Below are 21,543 nucleotides of genomic sequence, written 5' to 3'. Positions count from 1 at the left end.
TTCAATGCTCTTGCTGATGGAGATTTTTACTCAAAATCTCTCAATACATGGCCCCATTCATTCTTTCCTTTACACAGATCAGTTGTCCTGGTCACTTTGCAGAAAAACAGCCCCAAAGCATGATGTTTCCAACCCCATGCTTCACAGTAGGTATGGTGTTCATCGGATGCAATTCAGTATTCCTTCTCCTCCAAACAGGAGAACCTGTGTTTCTACCAAAAAGTTCTATTTTGGTTTCATCTGACCATAACACTTTCTCCAAGTCCTCTTCTGGATCATCCAAATGCTCTCTAGCAAACCGCAGACGGGCCTGGACGTGTACTTTCTTCAGCAGGGGGACACATCTGGCAGTGCAGGATTTGAGTCCCTGGTGGCGCATTGTGTTACTGATAGTAGCCTTTGTTACTGTGGTCCCAGCTCTCTGTAGGTCATTCACTAGGTCCCCCCGTGTGGTTCTGGGATTTTTGCTCACCGTTCTTGTTATCATTTTGACGCCACAGGGTGAGATCTTGCATGGAGCCCCAGATTGAGGGAGATTATCAGTGGTCTTGTATGTCTTCCATTTTCTAATAATTGCACCCACAGTTGATTTCTTTACACCAAGAGTTTAACCTATTGCAGCTTGTCTTCCCAGCCTGGTGCAGGTCTACAATTTTGTCTCTGACGGACTGAGTTTGTGGACAGGTGTCTTTTATACCAATAATGAGTTCAAACAAGTGCTATTAATACAGGTAACGAGTGGAGCCTCGTTAGACCTCGTTAGAAGTTCGACCTCTTTGACAGCCAGAAATCTTGTTTGTAGGTGACCAAATACTTTTTTTCCCACTCTAATTTGGAAATAAATTCTTTAAAAAATCCAACAATGTGATTCTTTCCCCTCATTTTCTGTCTCTCATGGTTGAGGTTTACCCATGTTGACAATCGCAGGCCTCTCTAATCTTTTCAAGTAGGAGAACTTGCACAATTGGTGGTTGACTAAATATTTATTTGCCCCACTGTACTTGCGGCTGGAGCTGTACCTACCATTCTACAAAGAAAAACGAATAAAAATAAAAATTATATTCAATTGGGTTTAAAAATAAAAATGAAAATAAAATAAAAAAGCATCATTGGTGGCTTGTGGCCTTTAGAGACAGCCAGCCACGGCTGATGGTCTTTGAAAAGTTTGTCCCACCCCTGCATCAGTATCTACAACTCACACATACCAACTGCACTAATAGGTGAAATAAATATCTTTTATTATTCTTCACCGTCATATTAATGAACACAGAGCTGTCACATTACTGCAGAATTTGGCCAAAAATGTTTAACGGCACTACTGCATCGGTCTGGACGAACCATGCATAAAATTTCCCATGTGAAATAAAAAATATATATATTAAAAAATTATACATACCACTGATATACAGATCTGATATAAACAGGCGTATTGGTTACAAACCAATTAGAATTATAAACATGGCTTCTTTTACAAGACATACACAAACAGACTTTAGAAAAACAAAAAGATACATTTGGATTTACATTTGTACAAGATTTTCATCATCAGTGTCAGCCGCATAAGCTTAGAACACTGGCTCTAAGCTATTTGGGAGGCCCCAATTGAGCGTACACAGTAGTTACACATGCACTCACTCATTCACTAATACTGGAAGCCAAACGTTAATTGTGGCAAGCGAAGCAAACGGACACTTTACAATCATCGCAACACAACGCACTTGTGTAAGAAACAAAATCAACGTGCAAATAAAATGGAATTGTATGTATGTGTATATATATAAATATATACTGTATACATTATATAAATTATATACACACACACACACACACACACACACAATTAAAATCTTAAGAGCATGAAAGCATCATCCTGGGTACGTTCCCGGTCTAGTATGAGTAAAGTTTCCGAGTGAATGCAGAGCTGTATTCGGGTCACATCTAGAATTATGGCGCTACCATTGACAGCGATAGGGGTCCAATACATTTGAACTGGGAGGGTCTGGCAGTGAATGATCACTATCGCCGTCAATGGCACTGAAACAATCATTTACTGACAGACCATCTCGGTTCGAATTTGGGCGTCTATTGCCGTCGAAAGTAGCGAAGGAGTTCAAAGCAGCTATGGATCGGCAGGTGTTCCCATTTGCTGAAGGGAACATTGAAGGCATTTGAAGCCAGGTCAAGAGGCACAATCAAATGTGATGTGACAATGAGTGATCGTCCAGCAGCAAAGCCGAGCTGGAATAGGTTTCCTCCAGAAACGAATGTAAAAATATGACTACTCATACAGTTAATTCATCCAGGCAATGTTGAGAAACGAAAAAGGCACAAAGCAAGATGGCGACATAAGAGGGCGAGATGAAGGCAGGTGAGTGGAGTGTCAACTGCATGTTTGTTCCCCATTTTTGTTTTTGTTATTAGCAGCAAGCCCTGGTCATCAAAGGCGCGAGACTACATTCTGGGGTCGGGTTCGCGACGTAGACACCATCCCGCAGCACAACAGGATACATTTGAAGAGAAAGCGTTTATATTAAAAAAAACAAAAACGGAACCGTTTCCTAAGAATTCATACTGTCACAAGGGAGGAGTTGAGAAATCCTCACTTGAGAAATTAAGGTGCAAAAATAGAAGACCTGCGTCTTCTGCAGTTTTATACAAAGGCCCGGAAGCACCAAACCTTCTTCCTGGTCCAATATGGTGACAGCAAAGAAGCCCAGCTCCGCCAAAATAGCAGGAAGTTAATGTACAAAGATGTGCCTTAGCAGCTCGTCGGCACATGGGCGCTGCTTGGTCTCCACGAAGATACGTTTGAGGAATTCTCTGCAGTGGTCCGACACGTGGGCAGGTAACACGGGATTGGTGGGCTGCGTGGCAATCTTAAAAATGGCCGCCATAGCTTCAAACTCCGCCCAGGGGGGTCGTTGGGTCAACATCTCAACAACAGTGCAGCCGACACTCCTGATAGAACGGTTAACACAGACACGAAACGGCTCAAGATCCTCACTTGTATACATCATTCAAATCAACACAAAACAAATTGAACAGCTAATTTTTATCTATGAAGTGTTTTTTGTGTCAATCATAACCAGAGGTGGAAGGAGGAAATTGTCATGCGGAACAAAAATGTTGTGCGATCGTACCAGATGTCAGCCTTCCTGCCGTAGCCCTCACCACTGATTACTTCTGGACTCATCCAGTATGGCGTGCCCGTCACCGACTTGATCCCCGTTCCTGACAGACAAATGGTCTGCAGCCTCCGACTGGCTCCGAAGTCACCCAACTTGACATTTCCTACAGAGTCTCGCAGGATGTTGGCCCCTAGAGACAATAACTTTCTTCATTTGCCCATTCTCAAACAGACTTAACTCATTGGCTGCAGTATCATTTGATGCCAGCCCACCCAGTTCAAATGGCAGTAAGAATATCTTTAACACCGTTCATGATTCATTTGAATAATAAGTGCCCACTCTGTGCGAGACTATCACTTCTGGACACTGTGCTTTTATGTTACATATCTATAAAAAAAAATACATTTTAACATACATATTACCGAACATTATTTAGATTACCCTCTATACATGGGTATGAAAACGTTTGAGAACCTCTAACAATTTCCATTATTTTCATTGAAAAATCATTTGGTGTTTGGATCAGCAACCTGATATGCATATATAAATTAGGGCTGTCAAAATTATCGCGTTAACGCGCGGTAATTAATTTTTTAAATTAATCACGTTAAAATATTTGACGCAATTAACGCATATGTCCCGCTCAGTATTCTGCCATTTGGCAAGTTTTACAGCAAGGCTTTTTGTGCTGCAGCACAACAGCGAACTCTTGTGGTCACTTTGCGACATGGTTTATTTTTTTCTTGCCAGTTCATATGGCTGCACAACGTCTCGGGCTGACGCCTACGTTGTAATGTTGTGCTTATATGATCCTTGGACAAGATTTGTCCGTAAGTATGGTTGTTGTAAAGAATGTACAGTGCTGCTCGAAAGTTTGTGAACCCCACAGCGATGGTCAGATTTTTTGTAAAAAAAACTAAAATAACCTTATTAAATGTTAAGTTATACCCAAATCCACAATACTGACATTCCAAATAATGGACTGAAACAAAAGAAATAGTTATATTGTCATTCTTTATTTAACAAAAGTGGTTGATTTAAGAAAAACTCAGATATCATGTGTGCAAAAGTATGTGAACCCCTTCAGTTAATAGGATATTGCGCCTCCTTTTGCAGACATTACCTCAACCAAACGGTTTCTGTAGTGACTAATCAGTCTCTCACATCTACTTTGGGGGATTTTTGCCCATTCTTCCTTGCAGAACGCAGTCAGTTGAGAGAGGTTTGATGGGCGTCTGGCATGAACTGCTCGCTTCAGGTCCCGCCACAGCATTTCAATGGGATTTAGGTCAGGACTTTGACTGGGCCAGTCCAGAACACGAATCTTCTTCTTTTTCAGCCATTCCTTGGTTGTATTGCTGGAATGCTTTGGATCATTATCATGTTGCATGATCCACCTTCTGCCAAGCTTTAACTTCAAAACAGATGGCGTCAGGTTATGTTCTAGGATTTGACAATATTCCTCAGAATTCATGATTCCCTGGACTATGTGGAGTTGTCCAGGTCCTGAGGATGAAAAGCAAGCCCAGATCTTGACATTCCCACCTCCATGCTTCACTGTTGGGAGAAGGTTCTTTTGGTGGTATGCAGTGTTGACTTTTCGCCAGACATGGCGGTTTTGGTTGTGACCAAACAGTTCAATTTTGCACCTACATCAGATGATGAAAACTCTTTTTAATTTAGTCTCGACAACACAACTGTTAAAAAAAACAAACAAAAAAACTACTGAATTGATTGATTAGGAAATCAGGTTGAAATAATAGAAAATTCCAAAATGTTGAGGGGGTTCACAAACTTTTGAGCAGCACTGTACATATTATGTTAGTAAGCGAAATGTTCTATTTTTTGTATGAGACGCTTTTTGTTTATGTTTAGTGAACCTGTATAGCGTGCTAAGCTAACATTGTTGCTAAAGCAATGCTTGTGTACTTTTTTTTTTGTAGTTTTATGACGGTCTAAAGAGGACAATGGTTTGAGGCTATTTTATTAATAAATCAGATGAAAAAGGAAGAAGTCTGATTATTAAGGCGTCGTTCACTAGCTGTCTAGCTTTGGAAAAAGTAGACGCTTCGGAGTGAGGACAGCATAGACAGATTTAAATGACAGTAGAGTGAAATGCCCACTACAGTCCTTATGTACCGTATGTTGAATGTACAGTGGGGAGAACAAGTATTTGATACACTGCCAATGGATTTTCCCATTGGCAGTGTATCAAATACTTGTTCTCCCCACTGTATATATCCATCTTGTGTCTTATTTTTCCATTCCAACAATTTATTTTACAGAATATATATAATTTACAGAAAAATATGGCATATTTTATAGATGGTTTGAATTGCGATTAATTACAATTAATTAATTTTTAAGCTGTAATTAACTCGATTAAAATTTTTAATCGCTTGACAGCCCTAATATAAATATATAATATATATAATATATAAAAAAAACTGCTTGACAGAGTAATAGTGCAGAAAATGTGCAATATGCTTCAAAACAAGATTACACAGGTGAAAAAATGTGAGCAAACTTGTAACTCATGTTGCACGCAATAATGAGAAAATGTGTGACTTTAAGATGGCTGATTGCAAGTTTGTGTCACTGTTTGAATCGCTAGCGAAAAGAAACTAAATTAACTTGAATGAAAAGGTTGTTCGACATCATGGTTGAAGGCAGGGGTCAGCAACCAGCAGCTCTAGAGCCACATGCGGCTCTTCAGCACTGCCCTAGTGGCTCCCGGGAGCGTTTTCAAAAATGCTTGGAAATGGAAAAAGATGGGGTAGGGAAATTATACATATACATACATATATATGCTAGGGCTGTCTAACGATTAAAATATTTAATCGAGTTAATCACAACTTAAAAATTAATTAATCATAAAATAATCGCAATTCAAACCATCTATAAAATATGCCATAGTTTTCTGTAAATTAATAAAAATGAAAAGACACAAAACGGATATACACATTCAACATACTGTACTTGTTTATTATAACAATTAATTAATAATTAATTAATTAACATTATTAACATTCTGTTAAAGTGATCCATCGATAGAAAGGCTTGTAGTTCTTAAAAGATAAATGTTAGTACAAGTTATAGAAATGTTATATTAAAACCCCTCTTAATGTTTTTGTTTTAATAAAGTTTGTAAAATTTTCAATCAAAAAATAAACTAGTAGCTCGCCATTGTTGATGTCAATAATAATTATGGTGCTAAAACCATAATTTAACCATAAAATCAGTCGCACCCAAGCGCCAGCAGAGGGCGACAAAACACCATTAAACACAAGTAACAAGCACATAGCATCCGTCAAATATTTTAACGTGATTGATTGAAAAAATTAATTAATTTTGACAGCCCTAATATATGTGTGTGTATATACAGGTATATATATTTTTAATATCAGGCATGAAAATGGGTCAGGGGTTAAAAAGGTGAGAAAGGTGTGGAGGAAATATGTTCCGGCGTTCTGCCAAAATGTCCGCCGTCGGCAAAACGTCCTACATGTGGCGAATTTGACCATTTTAATTTTTCACATAAGGCTTAATATTCGAGTTAACGGGGGTTTAATTAGTTGAAGGAGTTGATTTCAACCACCATTGACTCGCGCTAGCTTAGCCACTCCGGAGCCCTGAAACTTACAAATAACTGTCAAACTGCACAGAATTTGTTCAAATCATTTCCAACTACTAATTAAACCCCGGCTAACTCAAAGATTAAGCCTAATGTAAAAAATTCTGAACTTCCCCTTTAAAATAAAGACCATTGAATATGGCCCTTAAAATGTTGTCTATAAAAGTTTTAGAGCAATAAAACAAACAACACGAATAAAATGAACAGGAATCCTTCAAAGTATTTCATAAGGGGTCCAAATTATTTTTCGAACAGATCATGTGACTATAGAACCTTAGAGACAGCCGTTTGCATTGCTTAGCCAAAACTACAGCTGAGGAGGCAAGATGGATATTTAGAATTTCTTTAAACCTAAGCTTTCAAAACCCTCAACAACAACTGAGCTTGAACCGAGGATTGAGCACGAGCAGTATCAAAAAGTCCTGGCTGTCGTGTTACCTGTTGTGCTGTAATTCCAAGTGGTGCTTGAATTGGATGCTTATAGCGGTGGACAGTCTTTTTGAGCCAGCGCAAAGTTTGCAGCGCACGGAGATATTTTTGTTATCTTTACTGGACAAAAATGTGAAGTAATGGCTGTGTTTCCAGTGTGCAAATGCAGCCGTTTGTAGTATATCTCCTGCCTATTTCATTGCATCCTGGCGAGGTAGCAAGGCTATGTTGTTTTGGCCGCAAACTCCCAGCGCTCACGCATCATGGTAATACACGTGACCCTTTTTGTTCCATCCCCGATTAAAAAATGTGACATGTGATGTCACTCCCATGACTACAGTATTCTTCATTCTACACACATTATGGGGCAATAACAAAATAGTAACGCACAGGCATCAAGGAAAGTAATTTTACTCAGATTACTGATTTAGAAAAATGAACGCGTTAGATTGTTCTTTACTGAAAGAAAGTAATCAGATTAGTTACGCATTACGATACCGCGTTATTGACAACACTGCTTTTATATTACCGTTAAATACACAAGCTTGACGCTACCTTAACGGGAGCTATTTTTTCACCGGACGCTCCGGTGTAGGCTCACTATCCTATTCCCCTCACTATCCACTCGCTCTCGCTATATGATTGGCCAAAGAGTCGAAATGCTCTCCCGTGATTGGCCGAAGAGTCGAAATGCTCTCCCATGAAATGCCTGTTTAAAAATGTTCCCGTTGTTACTTGTTGCGTTCGTTTAAAAGTGCTCATTTAAAAAGGAAAATCGATGGATGATACTACACACAGAGCGTATTATTAACAAATGCTAAAGTTGTATATTCATATAGCGAGAATAAGGAACGTCACTGACAAGCGCAGGCCCCCGCGAGTGGATAGTGAGGGGAATAGGATAGTGCGCCTACACCGGCAGTGTTCAACGCAAGCTGCAACGAACGGCAGTAACTTTGTCATACCACAAAATATGAAAACGAAAACCATTACTCACTAAATTCAATATGCTGGCAAATGCATTCCTCTAAAAACAATTGGGAGTGATACTTTACCTCCTCCAGCGAATGTGAATTTGTGCTCAGTACAAGATCATCTGTCGCAATTAGCGATCTTTGACGTTCTTTTTTTTTTTTTTTCCTCCCCGCATACAAACTTGTTTCTCTCTCAGCGGCTGTGATTAACCTCAATGAAGTTGCTGTCCTAGCTAAGCCTTGCCTATCATTCATCTTTGTAAGTTTTTAGTAACTTTGTGTATTGAATTTGAAAGGAAAATGTGTGTTTTGTTTTTGACGAACTTTTTCATGAAGCTAAACTGTTGAAGCTACTCACATGTGGAAAAATACGAAACTACAACGTTTTAAATGTATTCATTTGGTATATTTCAGTTACCACGATTTGAGAGATCAATAAATTGAAGAATTTACGCCTTGCGTTTGGAGTGCTTGTTTTTGGGCTTGCTGGAATAGCGTCACTGACACACGCAGCATCAAACAGGGGAAGGGGTAAGCGCTGCCGCGCCAAGCTAATTCTGGCTGCATTTTTGACACATGAAAAATAACGAATACGTACTACTGTATGACGGAAAATTTTAGTGGTTTTGTAACCGCGACGTTTTCATAGCATGGTAATCCGTGAAGGTAACTGGCACATGCCTACTAACGACCCCCCCCCCCCCCCCACTAAAAATTTTTCTCCTCGGATTTACACGATTCACGTAGGTCATCCTTTTTGACTTCAAAACGGCGAATTTCGCCGAAAGGTGAGAGATTTTCATGCCTGTAATATGGTTGTCTGTAGGAGGACAAACCTGACACAAACATTCTTCTAATTCATTAATAATGTAATAAAGTTAAGCTTGAGGCTGCATCGTACGTTTTTGCGGCTCCAGACATATTTGTTTTTTTGATCCAACAAGGCTGTTTCAACATTTTGGGTTGCTGACCCCTGGTTTTAGGGAAGGCTACAAAAGTTATCTCAGACAGTTCAGCTCTCACTATGAGGAACATAGTGAGGAAACGGACGACCACAAAGACAATTCTTGTTAAGACAACTACTTTCATTTTGCTGACTTTCAACAGTTAATTGTCAATATGAGTGCATACTGTACGTGTGCAAATCTAGCCATCTACCCCCTCAAAAAATATGGGCATTTCTGTTATTCGTTTAATCAGACAACCTGCAAAGTTTTCAGACTTGCTAGTTTTAAGTTTCAGACATTTAACATGCTTATTATTATTAGAGCTGGGAATCTTTGGGCACCTAACGATTCGATTACGATTACGATTCAGAGGCTCCGATTCGATTATAAAACGACTATTGATGCACCCCCCTCCTTTTTTTTTTTTTTTTTTTTTTTTTTTTTAAATAAAGTTTTGTACATTAGTTCCAAAATTGTTCAAAAATACTCTCAGGCTAAACCAAACTACTATTTCAGTATCAAGTTAACATATAGCAGTAAACAAATATACAAAAATAACATTAAATAAAAAAACTCCAGTCCCCATTCTGTATCAGCAGCTTTAAACTACATTCAATTAATTTAATGTTGTGAATCAACCATTAAAGTTGTTAAAATTGCTCCCGTTATTCCATAATTTCCCTTTTGTCTACTTTTGACATGTGAAAGTTTTAAAACTATTTTAAAGATAGAGTCAAGTCAATATTTTACCGATTTAGGAGTATTTTAGATAAAAAGTTAATTAGGTTTGCTTGGAAGGTTCGCTACAACAGCATTGCAGGGATGCTTTAAGATGGCGGCCGTTTACTAACGCCCGCATCTAGCTTTTTGCAGATGTGCTGCTACCGCTACCGAGTAGTATAATCCATCTAGTCCTATATAAATGATATCTACCGTAACATTATGTAACTTAGCTGTACTTGTAGCAGCTTTTCGGCAGCAGTCAGGTATGTTGTTGTGTTTTTTGATCTCGTGGCATGAGTTGAGCTAGAGCCGTGAGTTGAGCGTTGGCATTACCCGAGGGGCCGGTTAATGAGAAGCATAATGTTTAGCTAATCCCGCTCCGTTCCGTCCCGAAGTCCGCGCGGCGCGCTGAGTGTGTTGTACTTCCGCTTTACTTGGCATATTTCAATAATCGGAATTTGGATGTTTGTGAATCGTTCTCGAATCTTCCACGGCCGAATTGCGAATAATCTAAGAATCGGAAATTTTGCACACCTCTAATTATTATATGCTTATAAATTTGCAAAATCCATTAATATGACAGTCATCCAATATTTTCTACCATACCTTTGATATCCCTGTGAACAATCATGTTGCTGTGCAGGTAGGAAACTCCCTCAAGTATTTGCCTGGTGTAACGACGCGTCACGTTCTCCGTCAGTGCACCGTAGGACTTCACTTGGTCCTTTATGGAACCCTAGGGATATGGAGCAATCCTCAGTGGAGCATTCACAAGGAATCCCAAATTTGTCAGAACAGTGAAAACTCACTCCAGGCATGTATTCCATGAAGATGGAGAGCGTTCGCTCCATGGAGTCTCGCAGACAACCGTAGTACTGGACAATACGTTCGTGACAAAGGTTTTTTAACAGCTGGATTTCACACTCCAAAGCACTCACCTCCTATTCGGGACACAAGAACAATTCAAGCATTACTTTTAGATGTAAAGGAACAATAAAGGCCAAAGAAGCATTCTGACCTTGCTCGTCTCTGGACTCTCTGGATCGAACTGGACCTGTTTGACTGCTAGTTCTCGTCCAGTATCTGCGTCGTAGCAAAGGAAAACCCGTCCGAAGGCGCCCTGCCCGAGAAGCTTCCCAAGTCGCCAGTTGGTGGGCGCGCGTGGAGCTGAGCACACAAAATGTTACTCATATCTGGGAGTAAGGTTTACTTTGTTATGTAAGGTTAAACTCACAGCGGCTGGGCGGGCTGATGTCCATGACCGACAGGCTCGGAGTGCTGGACTGGTTTGTCTCAATATCACTTCCCCTGCGAGGCCGCCTGGCAGGCGCGGCGCCGTCTTCCAGGTCGGGGGTGAACACGCTGCTGCCGCTGCTAGTGCTGGGCGACTGCTCAGTGGGACTGAAGCTGACAGGAGAGCGGAGACCGTGTGCCTGCGTTCGCCGAGCACGAGGGAAGGTCTTCCTCCCTGACGCACGAAGAAGGAGATAATTTCCTGCTTGTGGTATATCGTTCACATTTTCAGGGGAAAAAAGCGAATGCTAACCATCACTGTAATCTTGCAGGCCGAAGGGAACGCCGTATCGCCGAGGGTACGTGCCTCCTTTTCCAGACTTGTCGAAGACAGGGATGTCGTATTCTGGAGGGATAGGGACACAATAAGAGCATTGTTTGTGACAGAACCTACATCTCACGCACACGTTGTGCACCTGGAAAATCCTGATGGTTGTCAGGGTAACTCTGTGCTCTTGGCATCCTTGATTTTGGGTATTCACTGTTTAACATGAAAAGGTCTCAATACACGTACATTACTATAGCCGTTCACGGCAGCATGCTTAAACCTAAATGTATCCACCTGTCCAATGGGCTATCTAAAGAAGGACAACTTCCAGACGCAGAGTTCTCCGGGCTGCTCATGCTCAGCGGGTCCAGCATCTGAGGAGAAAAAGGAATGCCCCACTTATATTTCCTGCTTGTGGAGTAGTGCACGCTTTTGAGAGATAGGGCACCTGGTCCATGCTCTCTGGAATGAACTCTCCTTCGCTGTTGATACTAGTGAAGGAACCGTTTCTTGCCACTTGCTGGAGTGCGTCAGGAATGTATCCGGGTGGAGGAGAGCTTCGGTCCGTCGAATGAGACCCTGAAGAGCAAGGACAAAACCGTTACTTTAGATATCAAATCATCACACCAACAGACTGGATTCACTGAAGGTCAAATTTTGTAAACCTAGGTAATGTAAGAATTAGGGATGTCCCTAATCCCTGATTATCTGTAAGAATGAGGGATGTCATTAATTTTTACAGTTGGGGTTGTAAGGTTTTTTTCTGATTTTTTTTTCTATTGTCAAAAGAAACAAAAAATGTATTGTAATTCGTTATTAAATAAATGAACAAATTGCCGAGGTATCGGATCGGTGTTGACAAATCCTCAAAATCAGGTGATTCGGACAAAACTTCAGTGCAAAATTATGTGTTTGTGACAAATCTACTAAGGACGATTTTGAACACCACCATTGTAATGGTCATTCTCTAACCTAGTGATGCCAACATGCTCTCCTTGTCTGCCACTCTGAATCCTTTGTTGTCCAACTCCTCGCAGGAAGGCAGGAGGCCCAGATTGCAAGAAGAGTTCTGGAAAAAGAACCAGAACCACAAAATTATTAAGAAAAAAAAATAGTCTTGGAGGGAAAGGTTGTCATAAGGTTCAACCCTAAAGACCTGCGAAGAGATCTGCAACACCAGGAGGATTTTCAGACTCTTCATGTGAACACTTCGATCTAGCAGCTCCACGGCCTTGTCCAGGTCATCTTGAACGGTAAGCGGAATCACCAGCTGTAGAAGTCAAGCAGCCAAGTTAGCGTGGAGAGCTAAAGGTTCAAGGGAAAACTGGTCTTGTCTCTACCTCGTTGTTGCTGTAGTGAAGGTCCATAGCCTGACCGAAAGCCACCTTTGCTTTTTCTCTCAGGTCGTCCAACTTGATGGGCCGAGAGAATTGCAAAATCCTGAACGGAAGAAGAGGAAAGGTCAATGTCAGGGAGTCTACAGTCACAGAGGAACAAAAATTACCAAGCCAGTTTGAGCTTTACCTCTTCTCTCCTTTGAATTCGAATTTCACTCTGACGTCATTCTGTCCAAAAAATCAAAGTCAAATCTCAGAAAAATAACATGCTGCCTTCTAGGCATTTTAAAATAAAAAAATTCTTAAAGTCATTCACTCTCATTGACAACGAAATCTAAGCGGATGAGTTAATTGTAAAGTGCATGTTAATCATAACTTCTTCCACTAATTGGAAATAACCCCAAATAAATTCATTTTCTGACAGTGAGGGTTTACCAAGTTCTTGGGAGAGGAGGCTTTGGGTTTGCCTAGGTCCGACAGGAACCCAGCAGGACGACTGGACCGGTGAAGTTCTGCCAGGTCCTGCATGATTGACTGCAGCGCCTCCTGCTCATCTGCCCATTTAGTTGTGAAAGGAAATTAACAGTCGTTAAAACAAAATAATTCATGTAATTTTTTGGCCGTGCGACTTGAGGGGTGTGTGACATTAAAAGTGAATTCATTCTTGTGTTGATTGGTTTACATTTTATGCAACGTCTTCAGTAAAGTACTTTGTTACAACTTTGTTGTAAACTGTAAGTACTGTATTTTTCGGACTATAAGTCGCACCGGAGTCGCATTTTTGGGGGAAATTTACTTGATAAAATCCAACACATAGAACAGATATGTCATCTTGAAAGGCAATTTAAAATAAAAATACAATAGAGAACAACATGCTGAATAAGTGTACAGTATGATAATGTTACATGATGAATGAACAACGAAATGTGAACGTGGTCGGTATGTTAACGTTACATAGCTATTAAGAGTTATTCAGACAACTATAGCATAAAGAACATGCTAACAAGTTTACCAAACCATCAGTGTCACTCCAAAACACCAAAATAACATTTGAAATGATATAATCTGGCAACTCTTTTCTTTATTGTATTGATATTTATTATCCAAAGCTATTAGTAAAACTCAATGTTCAATGGTCACGAAGTTCACTGGCAGTGACGGGGATTAATTTAATGGTTTCTTTTTGTTGGTTTTCTTTTTGTTTCTTGTTTTTTTTTTTGTTTTTGTTTTTTTCATTTTATTTTATTATTATGATTATTCTTTTATTTATTTGTGTGGGTGTTGGATGTCAGTCCCGCTTTTCATCACATTTTGTCTTTTCCTTTTTGAACTGGAAATCCATGCACAACTAGTGTGAAATTTTGGAAAATAAAGAGATTTTGATCTAGAAATGATATAATAATGTGTTAATAATTTTGCATATAAGTCACTCCTGAGCATAAGTCGCACCCCCAGCCAAACTATGAAAAAAATTGCGACTTAAATACGGTATATATCAGTTAGGTGGTGGTTCCACTGAACATCAATGCAGAGTTTTTGTTACATCTCATTTGATTAATGCCAACTTTGAACAATACTGCTAGCCCTCCCATTTAAAATGGATTGGACACCTATCACTGTCAATATCAGTTGTCATATAAAATGCATTTTTACATACCCATCATAATGGCACAACTTTTGACCCAAAGTGGCCAGGAAAGAGGATTCTCCCATCAAAGGGATACCTTCCTCCTGTAAACACAAGTTAGGGTAAGACAATGAAACAACACTGCTTCTGCATGCAGGACCATCTTAACGTGCACAGTGTTCATCTTCGATGGAAAAAGCACATATCCCTTTTTAATATGTTGTGTGAAAAATATGTTTTCCCGATCAGAAAATCTGTAAGCATTGGTCAACAACTCCCCTCCAAGTCATGGACTAATTTGACATACAGTGGGGAGAACAAGTATTTGATACACTGCCAATGCGTTTTCCCATTGACTGTGTATCAAAAAACTTGTTCTCCCCACTGTATGTTACTTTCACATTAGAAATTGCAATCCATCAATGTGTGCTTGAAAATACACAGGCGCAACATTGCGTTGTCTGTATTTGTACATAAGCTTGTTTTTTTTTTAAATTAAGTTTTAGCAGCCAATTGCAACACTATCAGCTCTTTATCAAAGACTGCTTGAAGCTTGTTTAGGCAAAAGAAAGCACTGAAAAATTATCAACTGTCATTTGTATGTCATATTAATACATAGCTTGAAAACAAAACATTGAAAGGCTAATGTTTTTTGAATATTTGTAATGGGAGTAACTGAGTCAACTCCCTTGTTCTGTGGCTAAGTATGAACTGTTTAATTGCTGGCCATTTCCCACGGGTTTATTAAAGGGATCCACCGATAGAAAGACTTGTAGTTCTTAAAAGATAAACGTTATTATGAGTTATTTGATATTTGAAAAGCCCTCTTGATGTTTTCATTTTTATACACTTTGTAAAATTGGTTTAACTAGTAGGTCACCATTGCTGTTGACATCGCAGGGCGGTGACATCACATGGTTACGCTGCCCGCCTTCCAGAGTATGACTAGCAACATAAACATGTCAACAGTTCAACCCTTTCAATTTGAACCTGAGAGAATCATTAATAAGCATGACAGTACTGTCGATATTTCACAAACAAGCAGCAAAAGCAAAATGAACAGGAAAGATGGATGAGACGAGACGAGAGTAGTGGGGAAAAAAACGGAGTTCTGTCAAATTGTGCTACATTGGTGAAAGGTGTTACAAGAGGCAAATTTGACACCCAAAGTACTACCGTCCGCTTTCAACTTGTTTTGTTTAGATCCATACAGACAGAACATACAAAAGATGCCTTAAGAAAATACTTAAACGTAGTAATATCAAATAAGGGTGCTTTAAATATTAGAGGCATACGAAATTTCCGATTCTTAGATTATTCGCGATTCGGCCGTGAAAGATTCGAGAACGTGTCACAAACAACCAAATTCCGATTATTTAATTATGCCAGGTAAAGCGGAACTATAGCACAGCACGGTCTTTGTGACGCAATGAGGAACGGACCGAAAGTAAATATCATGTTCAACTCATGCCGCTAGATTAAAAAAAAAAAAAAAGACCTGACTGCTGCTGACAGCCTCTACAAACAACGCCCAGTGCTACAAACTGAGGCAACATAATGCTACGGTAGATATCGTATGCGTGTAGAACTAGATGCGAAATGACAGACCCTGCGTCGTCAGCACATATATAGAGAACTAGATGCACAATGACAGACTTGCCGGCATTAGTAAACAGCCACCATCTTATAGCAGTAGACCTCTCTGGAAGGCTCTGTTGTAGCAAACCTAATTAACTTTTTAACTAAAACAGTGTTTTTCAACCTTTTTTTGAGTCACGGCACATTTTTACATTGGAAAAAATCTCGCGGCACACCACAAACCAAAAATGTTCCAAAATTATTTTCTGTACAGTATATTTAATTATAATTTCTCAGTATTAGAGGTGTGCAAAATTTCCGATTCTTAGATTATTTGCGATTCGGCCGTGGAAGATTCGAGAACGATTCACAAACATCCAAATTCCGATTATTGAAATATGCCAAGTAAAGCGGAAGTACAACACACTCAGCGCGCCGCGCGGTCTTCGGGACGCAATGAGGAACGGAGCGAGAGTAGCTAAACATCATGCTTCTCATTACCCGGCCCCTCGGGTAATGCCAATGCTCAACTCACGGCTCTAGCTCAACTCCTGCCACGAGATAAAAAAAACACAACAACATACCTGACTGCTGCCGAAAAGCTGCTACAAAGTACATCCACATAATGTTACGGTAGATATCATTTATATAGGACTAGATGCAATATAGATTCGGTAGCGTTAGCAGCACATCTGCAAAAAGCTAGATGCGGGCGTTAGTAAACGGCCGCCATCTTAAAGCAGTACACTTCCCTGCAAGGCTGTTGTAGCGAACCTTCCAAGCAAACCTAATTAACTTTTTATCTAAAATACTCCTAAATCGGTAAAATATTGACTTGAATCTATCTTTAAAATAGTTTTAAAACTTTCACATGTCGAAAGTAGACAAAAGGGAAATTATGGAATAACGGGAGCAATTTTAACAACTTTAACGGTTGATTCACAACATTAAATTAATTGAATGTAGTTTAAAGCTGCTGATACAGAATGGGGACTGGAGTTTTTTTATTTACTGTTATTTTTGTATATTTGTTTACTGCTATATGTTAACTTGATACTGAAATAGTAGTTTGGTTTAGCCTGAGAGTATTTTTGAACAATTTTGGAACTAATATACAAAACATTTATGAAAAAATAAATGAATAAAAAATGTTTTTAAAAAGGAGGGGGGTGCATCAATAATCGTTTTATAATCGAATCGGAGCCTCTGAATCGTAATCGAATTGTTAGGTGCCCAAAGATTCCCAGCTCTACTCAGTATGCATACTTACTCAGTGTAAAACTTGAGCCTGTTTAGATGAACACAAAGTCGATATCCTTATTCTTCAAGAGCTATCAGTCTTTCTCTGTTTTTATTTTATTTTTTTTTATAGCAGTTAGGCTTGAAAAAGCTCAGAATTATCAGACAGGGGGACTTGAGCAATGTCTTTAATCGCATCAGGGCCGAGCATCTCGCACACAATGGCTTTGCAGGCAGGTAGTATTAATGTGTCTGTCACAGTGTGGTATTTTTTGGATTTAGCAACAAGTTCAGCAACAAGGTAACTGGCTTTGAGGCCTTTGTAGTTTTTCTCACAAAAGTTGCCCGTTTCTCTGTTTTCATGAAGGCGAACAAAATAGCCCATCGACTTGTTTTGAAGCGATGGGTTTTTCGTTTGGAGTTGATGTTTGGAGCAATTTTAACAACTTTAACGGTTGATTCACAACATTAAATCAATTGAATGTAGTTTAAAGCTGCTGATACAGAATGGGGACTTGAGAATTTTACTGTTTTGAACTGTTAACTTGATACTGAAATAGTAATTTTTGTCAGCCTGAGAGGATTTTTGTACAAATTTGGAACTATTGTATGAAACATTAAACGCGAGGAGGTGGGGGGCGGGGGGGGGTCATCAATAATCGATTTATATTCGAATCGTAGCCTCTGAATCGTAATCAAATCGTTAGGTGCCCCAAGATTCCCACCTTTATTACCTCTATTAAATATGTTACGTGAATAATGAGGTCAACAGATTAACAATCTGCTTTAAAGCTGTCACTAGAAAACACGATGCTTAAAGGTATGAAAGGGAAACACATACAAAAAGTATTTTGAGGCAATGAAAAAGGTAATAAAAGACTCAATAAAAACACAAATGGTAAGTACTCTGTGATTTTAACCAATGAGCACATGTATTAGACACGCCGCGTAGAAGGAATTGCAGTAACCCAGTAGTATTCGTTGAGTGAGTGACAATCTACGTCATCACCCTTAGTGTCCATTGCAGGTATAAAACATGGCGCTAGGCGATTGCTTCAAAATCAGATTGATATTGTCGAAAATGAACGCCAGTCTAATCCAATATAGCAGACTGACGTTGAAAAGATTTTGGATCAACATTCCGCTGTTGATCTTCTATCGTTGAATAAACGTCACTTTTGAACCCTCAATTGATGTTGTTTTAACATTGAAATCCTTACAAAACCTAAACGTCATTTCGTTTTTTAATTATATTGATTATCGCTGAATTAATGTTATGTTTTTGAGCAAAACACCCGCTCATCCATAATTCAATGACTTTTCAATCTTTTTCCAGATCAATCATAAATCAACTATTTGTCAACATTAGATCACCAACTATAAAACAATGTTAACTAGAGGCGTGCGAAATTTCCGAATCTTAGATTATTCGCGATTCAGCCGTGGAAGATTCGAGAACGATTCACAAACATCCAAATTCCGATTATTGAATTATACCAGGTAAAGCAAAACTAAAACACAGTCAGCGAGGTCTTCAGGACGCAATGAGGAACGGACCAAGAGCAAATATCGTGTTCAACTCATGCTGCTAGATAAAAAAAACAAAAAATACCTGACTGCGGCCGACAGCTGGTTCAAACAACGCCCAGTTGCTAGTTGCTACAAATATACGGCCACATACGGCTATAGTAGATATCACATATTTGCAGAACTTGATGGTAAATGACAGACGGCGGCGGTGTTAGAACATATAAAAAGAACTAGATGCGAAACGACAGGCTTGCCGTTTAGTAGTTGCCGCGTTGTAAACAGCCGCCACCTTAAAGCAGTAGACTTCTCTAGAAGGCTCGGTTGTAGCGAACCTAATTAACTTTTTATCTGAAATACTCCGAAATCACCAAAATCTTGGCTTGAATCTACCTTTAAATAATGAAACAGTTTTAAAACTTTGACATGTTATAAGTAGACAGAAGGGAAATTAAGGAATAACGGGAGCAATTTTATCAAATTTAAAGGTTGATTCACATCATTAAATTGATTGAATGTAGTTTAAAGCTGCAGATACAGAATGGGGACTTGAGTATTTTATTTAATGTTTTTAACTGTTAACTTGATACTTAAATATTAGTTTGGTTAAGCCTAATAGGATTTTTAAACTATTTTGGAACAAATGTACAAAACATTAAAAAGGGGGGGGGGCATTGGGTGACATCAATAATCGATTTATAATCGAATCGGAGCCTCTGATATCATAATCGAATCGTTAGGTACCCAAAGATTCCCACCTCTCATGTTAACCCAACCATCGCCTGACATACCGTAGAACAATGGTGTTTCAACGTCACGTGACGTCTAAAATTTCGATATCAACCATACTGATGATTTTGATGGGGGGGAATACGTTTATTCAATGTCGGTCTGCTATCTGGGATCTTACCAAGCGTAATGTACAAGAGTGAGCTTGTCAGTGGAAAAAATGAGCAATCTTGACAAATCACTACCATTATTTAGTCCTGAGATAAATTATTTACAATTAAAGTACCATCAACTTCTAGTGACAGAGGGACCAATTAGTCTTCACATTGGCCTATGTGTCATTTTTTACATTTTACTCTTGTGGGTGTGCGATAAGATTTGTCTAATGTGAAACATGTGGTTAAGAAACACAACAACCACTACTAGCTTACTAGACAACAAACATTGCAGCCTGATTATGGCCTGGTTCGCAGAGAATTAGCCGAAATGCTATCGACGTGCCACGTCAACTTGCACCTGTTTAGTTAACCGATATTGGCAAAGCGGCTGCACTTCTTAACGATCCCGTCACCTTACGACATTCTACGGCGTGCTTGTGAAATTCGGACGACACTTAGATGGAAGTGAGCTGACAGGCCACGGAAGTTGTCAAGCTATGCTAAGGCTAATTTGGACCCACCGCGAAGCTATCCTTTCGCATTGCACTATCGTGTGAGGCACCGCTGTTAAAAAAACACTAACTTTGTCCTTGTATTTCAAATATAGTACCTGGATGGAATTGAATTCACCCCCTCATCCACAGGGCCGGAGCCTCGCGCCCCGGGCCCCGCGGAGAGCCGCAGCGAGCCGAAGTTTGGCAACGAGCTGACAAGTTCGGTGGAGAGCTGCTGACACGACGACGAGGCCGTCACTTTAGCCCCGTATTACCTGGAATACGGGCATCGAATGAAGCATTGAACCAGCAACGGAACTCTTTCTCTGTAGAATATTTTTTCTCATCAGCGAAGTTACTGAACTGCTGAAAATTTGTGCTACTTTTCACCGTCTTGCTTGACTACGGTTGCTTTTGCTTGCTGAGGCCTCAACAGAATCAAGTTATTGGATTTTGGACAGTAAAAGCCGGAAATTGCTTTACTTTACTAACAAAATAAACGTGGAATGTAATGTCCTAAGCTTACTGCTTTTCTTTTAGATCAGAACACAAGAAAATCGTATTATTTCGTATTATCGGTTACTTAACCTTTTGTAACCTTCGACCCTTTTGGAAGAGCGTACCAAAACACAATTAACGAATGACAAAATTATATGTACATTAATTGTAACGTTCCCTATGCTGATCTTTGTGATGATCACCCCCCCAAAGGAAAAAAAACTAGTTTTGTATTTCCAAAATAAATGGCCATTGCTTAAGCTAGGCATGTGCCAGTATGAGATTCTGACAGTATGACAACCTTAAACCAAAATTATAGCTCTAAAATATGTTACTTTGAGAAATCTGGGTTAAAAAGACAACAACAACAAAAAAAGACAAACAAACAAAAGTTTTTCCATTGAACAGGACTTTTATTTTTCAAAACATGTTAGCAAATTGGAACATAATTATAATCTTAAAATAAATCTTAAAAAATAACTGAATTTTTCTTAATTAAATTAAAATAAATGCAGTCCTCTAGGTGAGCCTAAACCCACAGCCACAACTTAACATTATTACCATCAGAGCAAAAATAATTGAATTATTTTCCATAAAACGCACATGTGTATGACTCGCATCATGTTTAAATTATACACACACGCTCTTTCTCAACACAGACAGTTGCCAGAGAGAGAAAAAAAACAAAACACGTTTTACTACCGCTAGACACACTAAACCAGGGGTGGGCAAACTATTCCGGAAAGGGCCGCAGTGGGTAAGGGTTTTTGTTCATACCCATCATGAGGACAGCCTTTCACCAATCTGGTTTCTTACAAGTGCAATCAGTTGATTGCAGTCAGGTGCTTCTTGTTTCCACGAAACCTCATTGGTTAAACTGTCTGTGCTGAATCAGTTGAAACAAAGACCCACTGCGGCCCTCGAGGACCGGTTTGCCCACCTCTGCACTAAACACACTGG

At 39.5% G+C, this 21,543-nt stretch overlaps 1 protein-coding gene across 1 annotated transcript; it reads right to left on the bottom strand.

Annotated features, from left to right (window-relative positions):
• Positions 1–1,019: 1,019 nt before the first annotated feature.
• Positions 1,020–20,577, bottom strand: map3k2 (mitogen-activated protein kinase kinase kinase 2). Its single transcript, XM_057829674.1, has 17 exons — positions 20,202–20,577; positions 14,391–14,464; positions 13,169–13,287; positions 12,921–12,961; positions 12,737–12,836; positions 12,553–12,666; positions 12,369–12,465; positions 11,845–11,975; positions 11,691–11,770; positions 11,545–11,609; positions 11,382–11,474; positions 11,070–11,303; positions 10,854–11,002; positions 10,645–10,776; positions 10,442–10,571; positions 3,141–3,318; positions 1,020–2,958 (listed from the first exon to the last, which is right to left on the bottom strand). Exons 2-17 carry the CDS (start codon positions 14,395–14,397, stop codon positions 2,739–2,741), a joined length of 1,890 nt encoding a protein of 629 aa, XP_057685657.1. The 5' UTR covers positions 14,398–14,464; positions 20,202–20,577; the 3' UTR covers positions 1,020–2,738.
• Positions 20,578–21,543: the final 966 nt, after the last annotated feature.

This window comes from Corythoichthys intestinalis, chromosome 2, assembly GCF_030265065.1.
Source record: "Corythoichthys intestinalis isolate RoL2023-P3 chromosome 2, ASM3026506v1, whole genome shotgun sequence".
Classification (NCBI taxonomy): domain Eukaryota; kingdom Metazoa; phylum Chordata; class Actinopteri; order Syngnathiformes; family Syngnathidae; genus Corythoichthys; species Corythoichthys intestinalis.
The sequence above is the reverse complement of the archived record's forward strand: the minus strand, read 5'-3'. Positions and strand labels throughout refer to the sequence as shown.

Coding starts and splice junctions, on each gene's coding strand:
- map3k2 (XM_057829674.1), bottom strand. Junction 11,610..11,690: donor TTAGATAGCCCATTGGACAG/GTGGATACATTT, acceptor CATGTTAAACAG/TGAATACCCAAAATCAAGGA. Junction 11,475..11,544: donor CAACCATCAGGATTTTCCAG/GTGCACAACGTG, acceptor CTATCCCTCCAG/AATACGACATCCCTGTCTTC.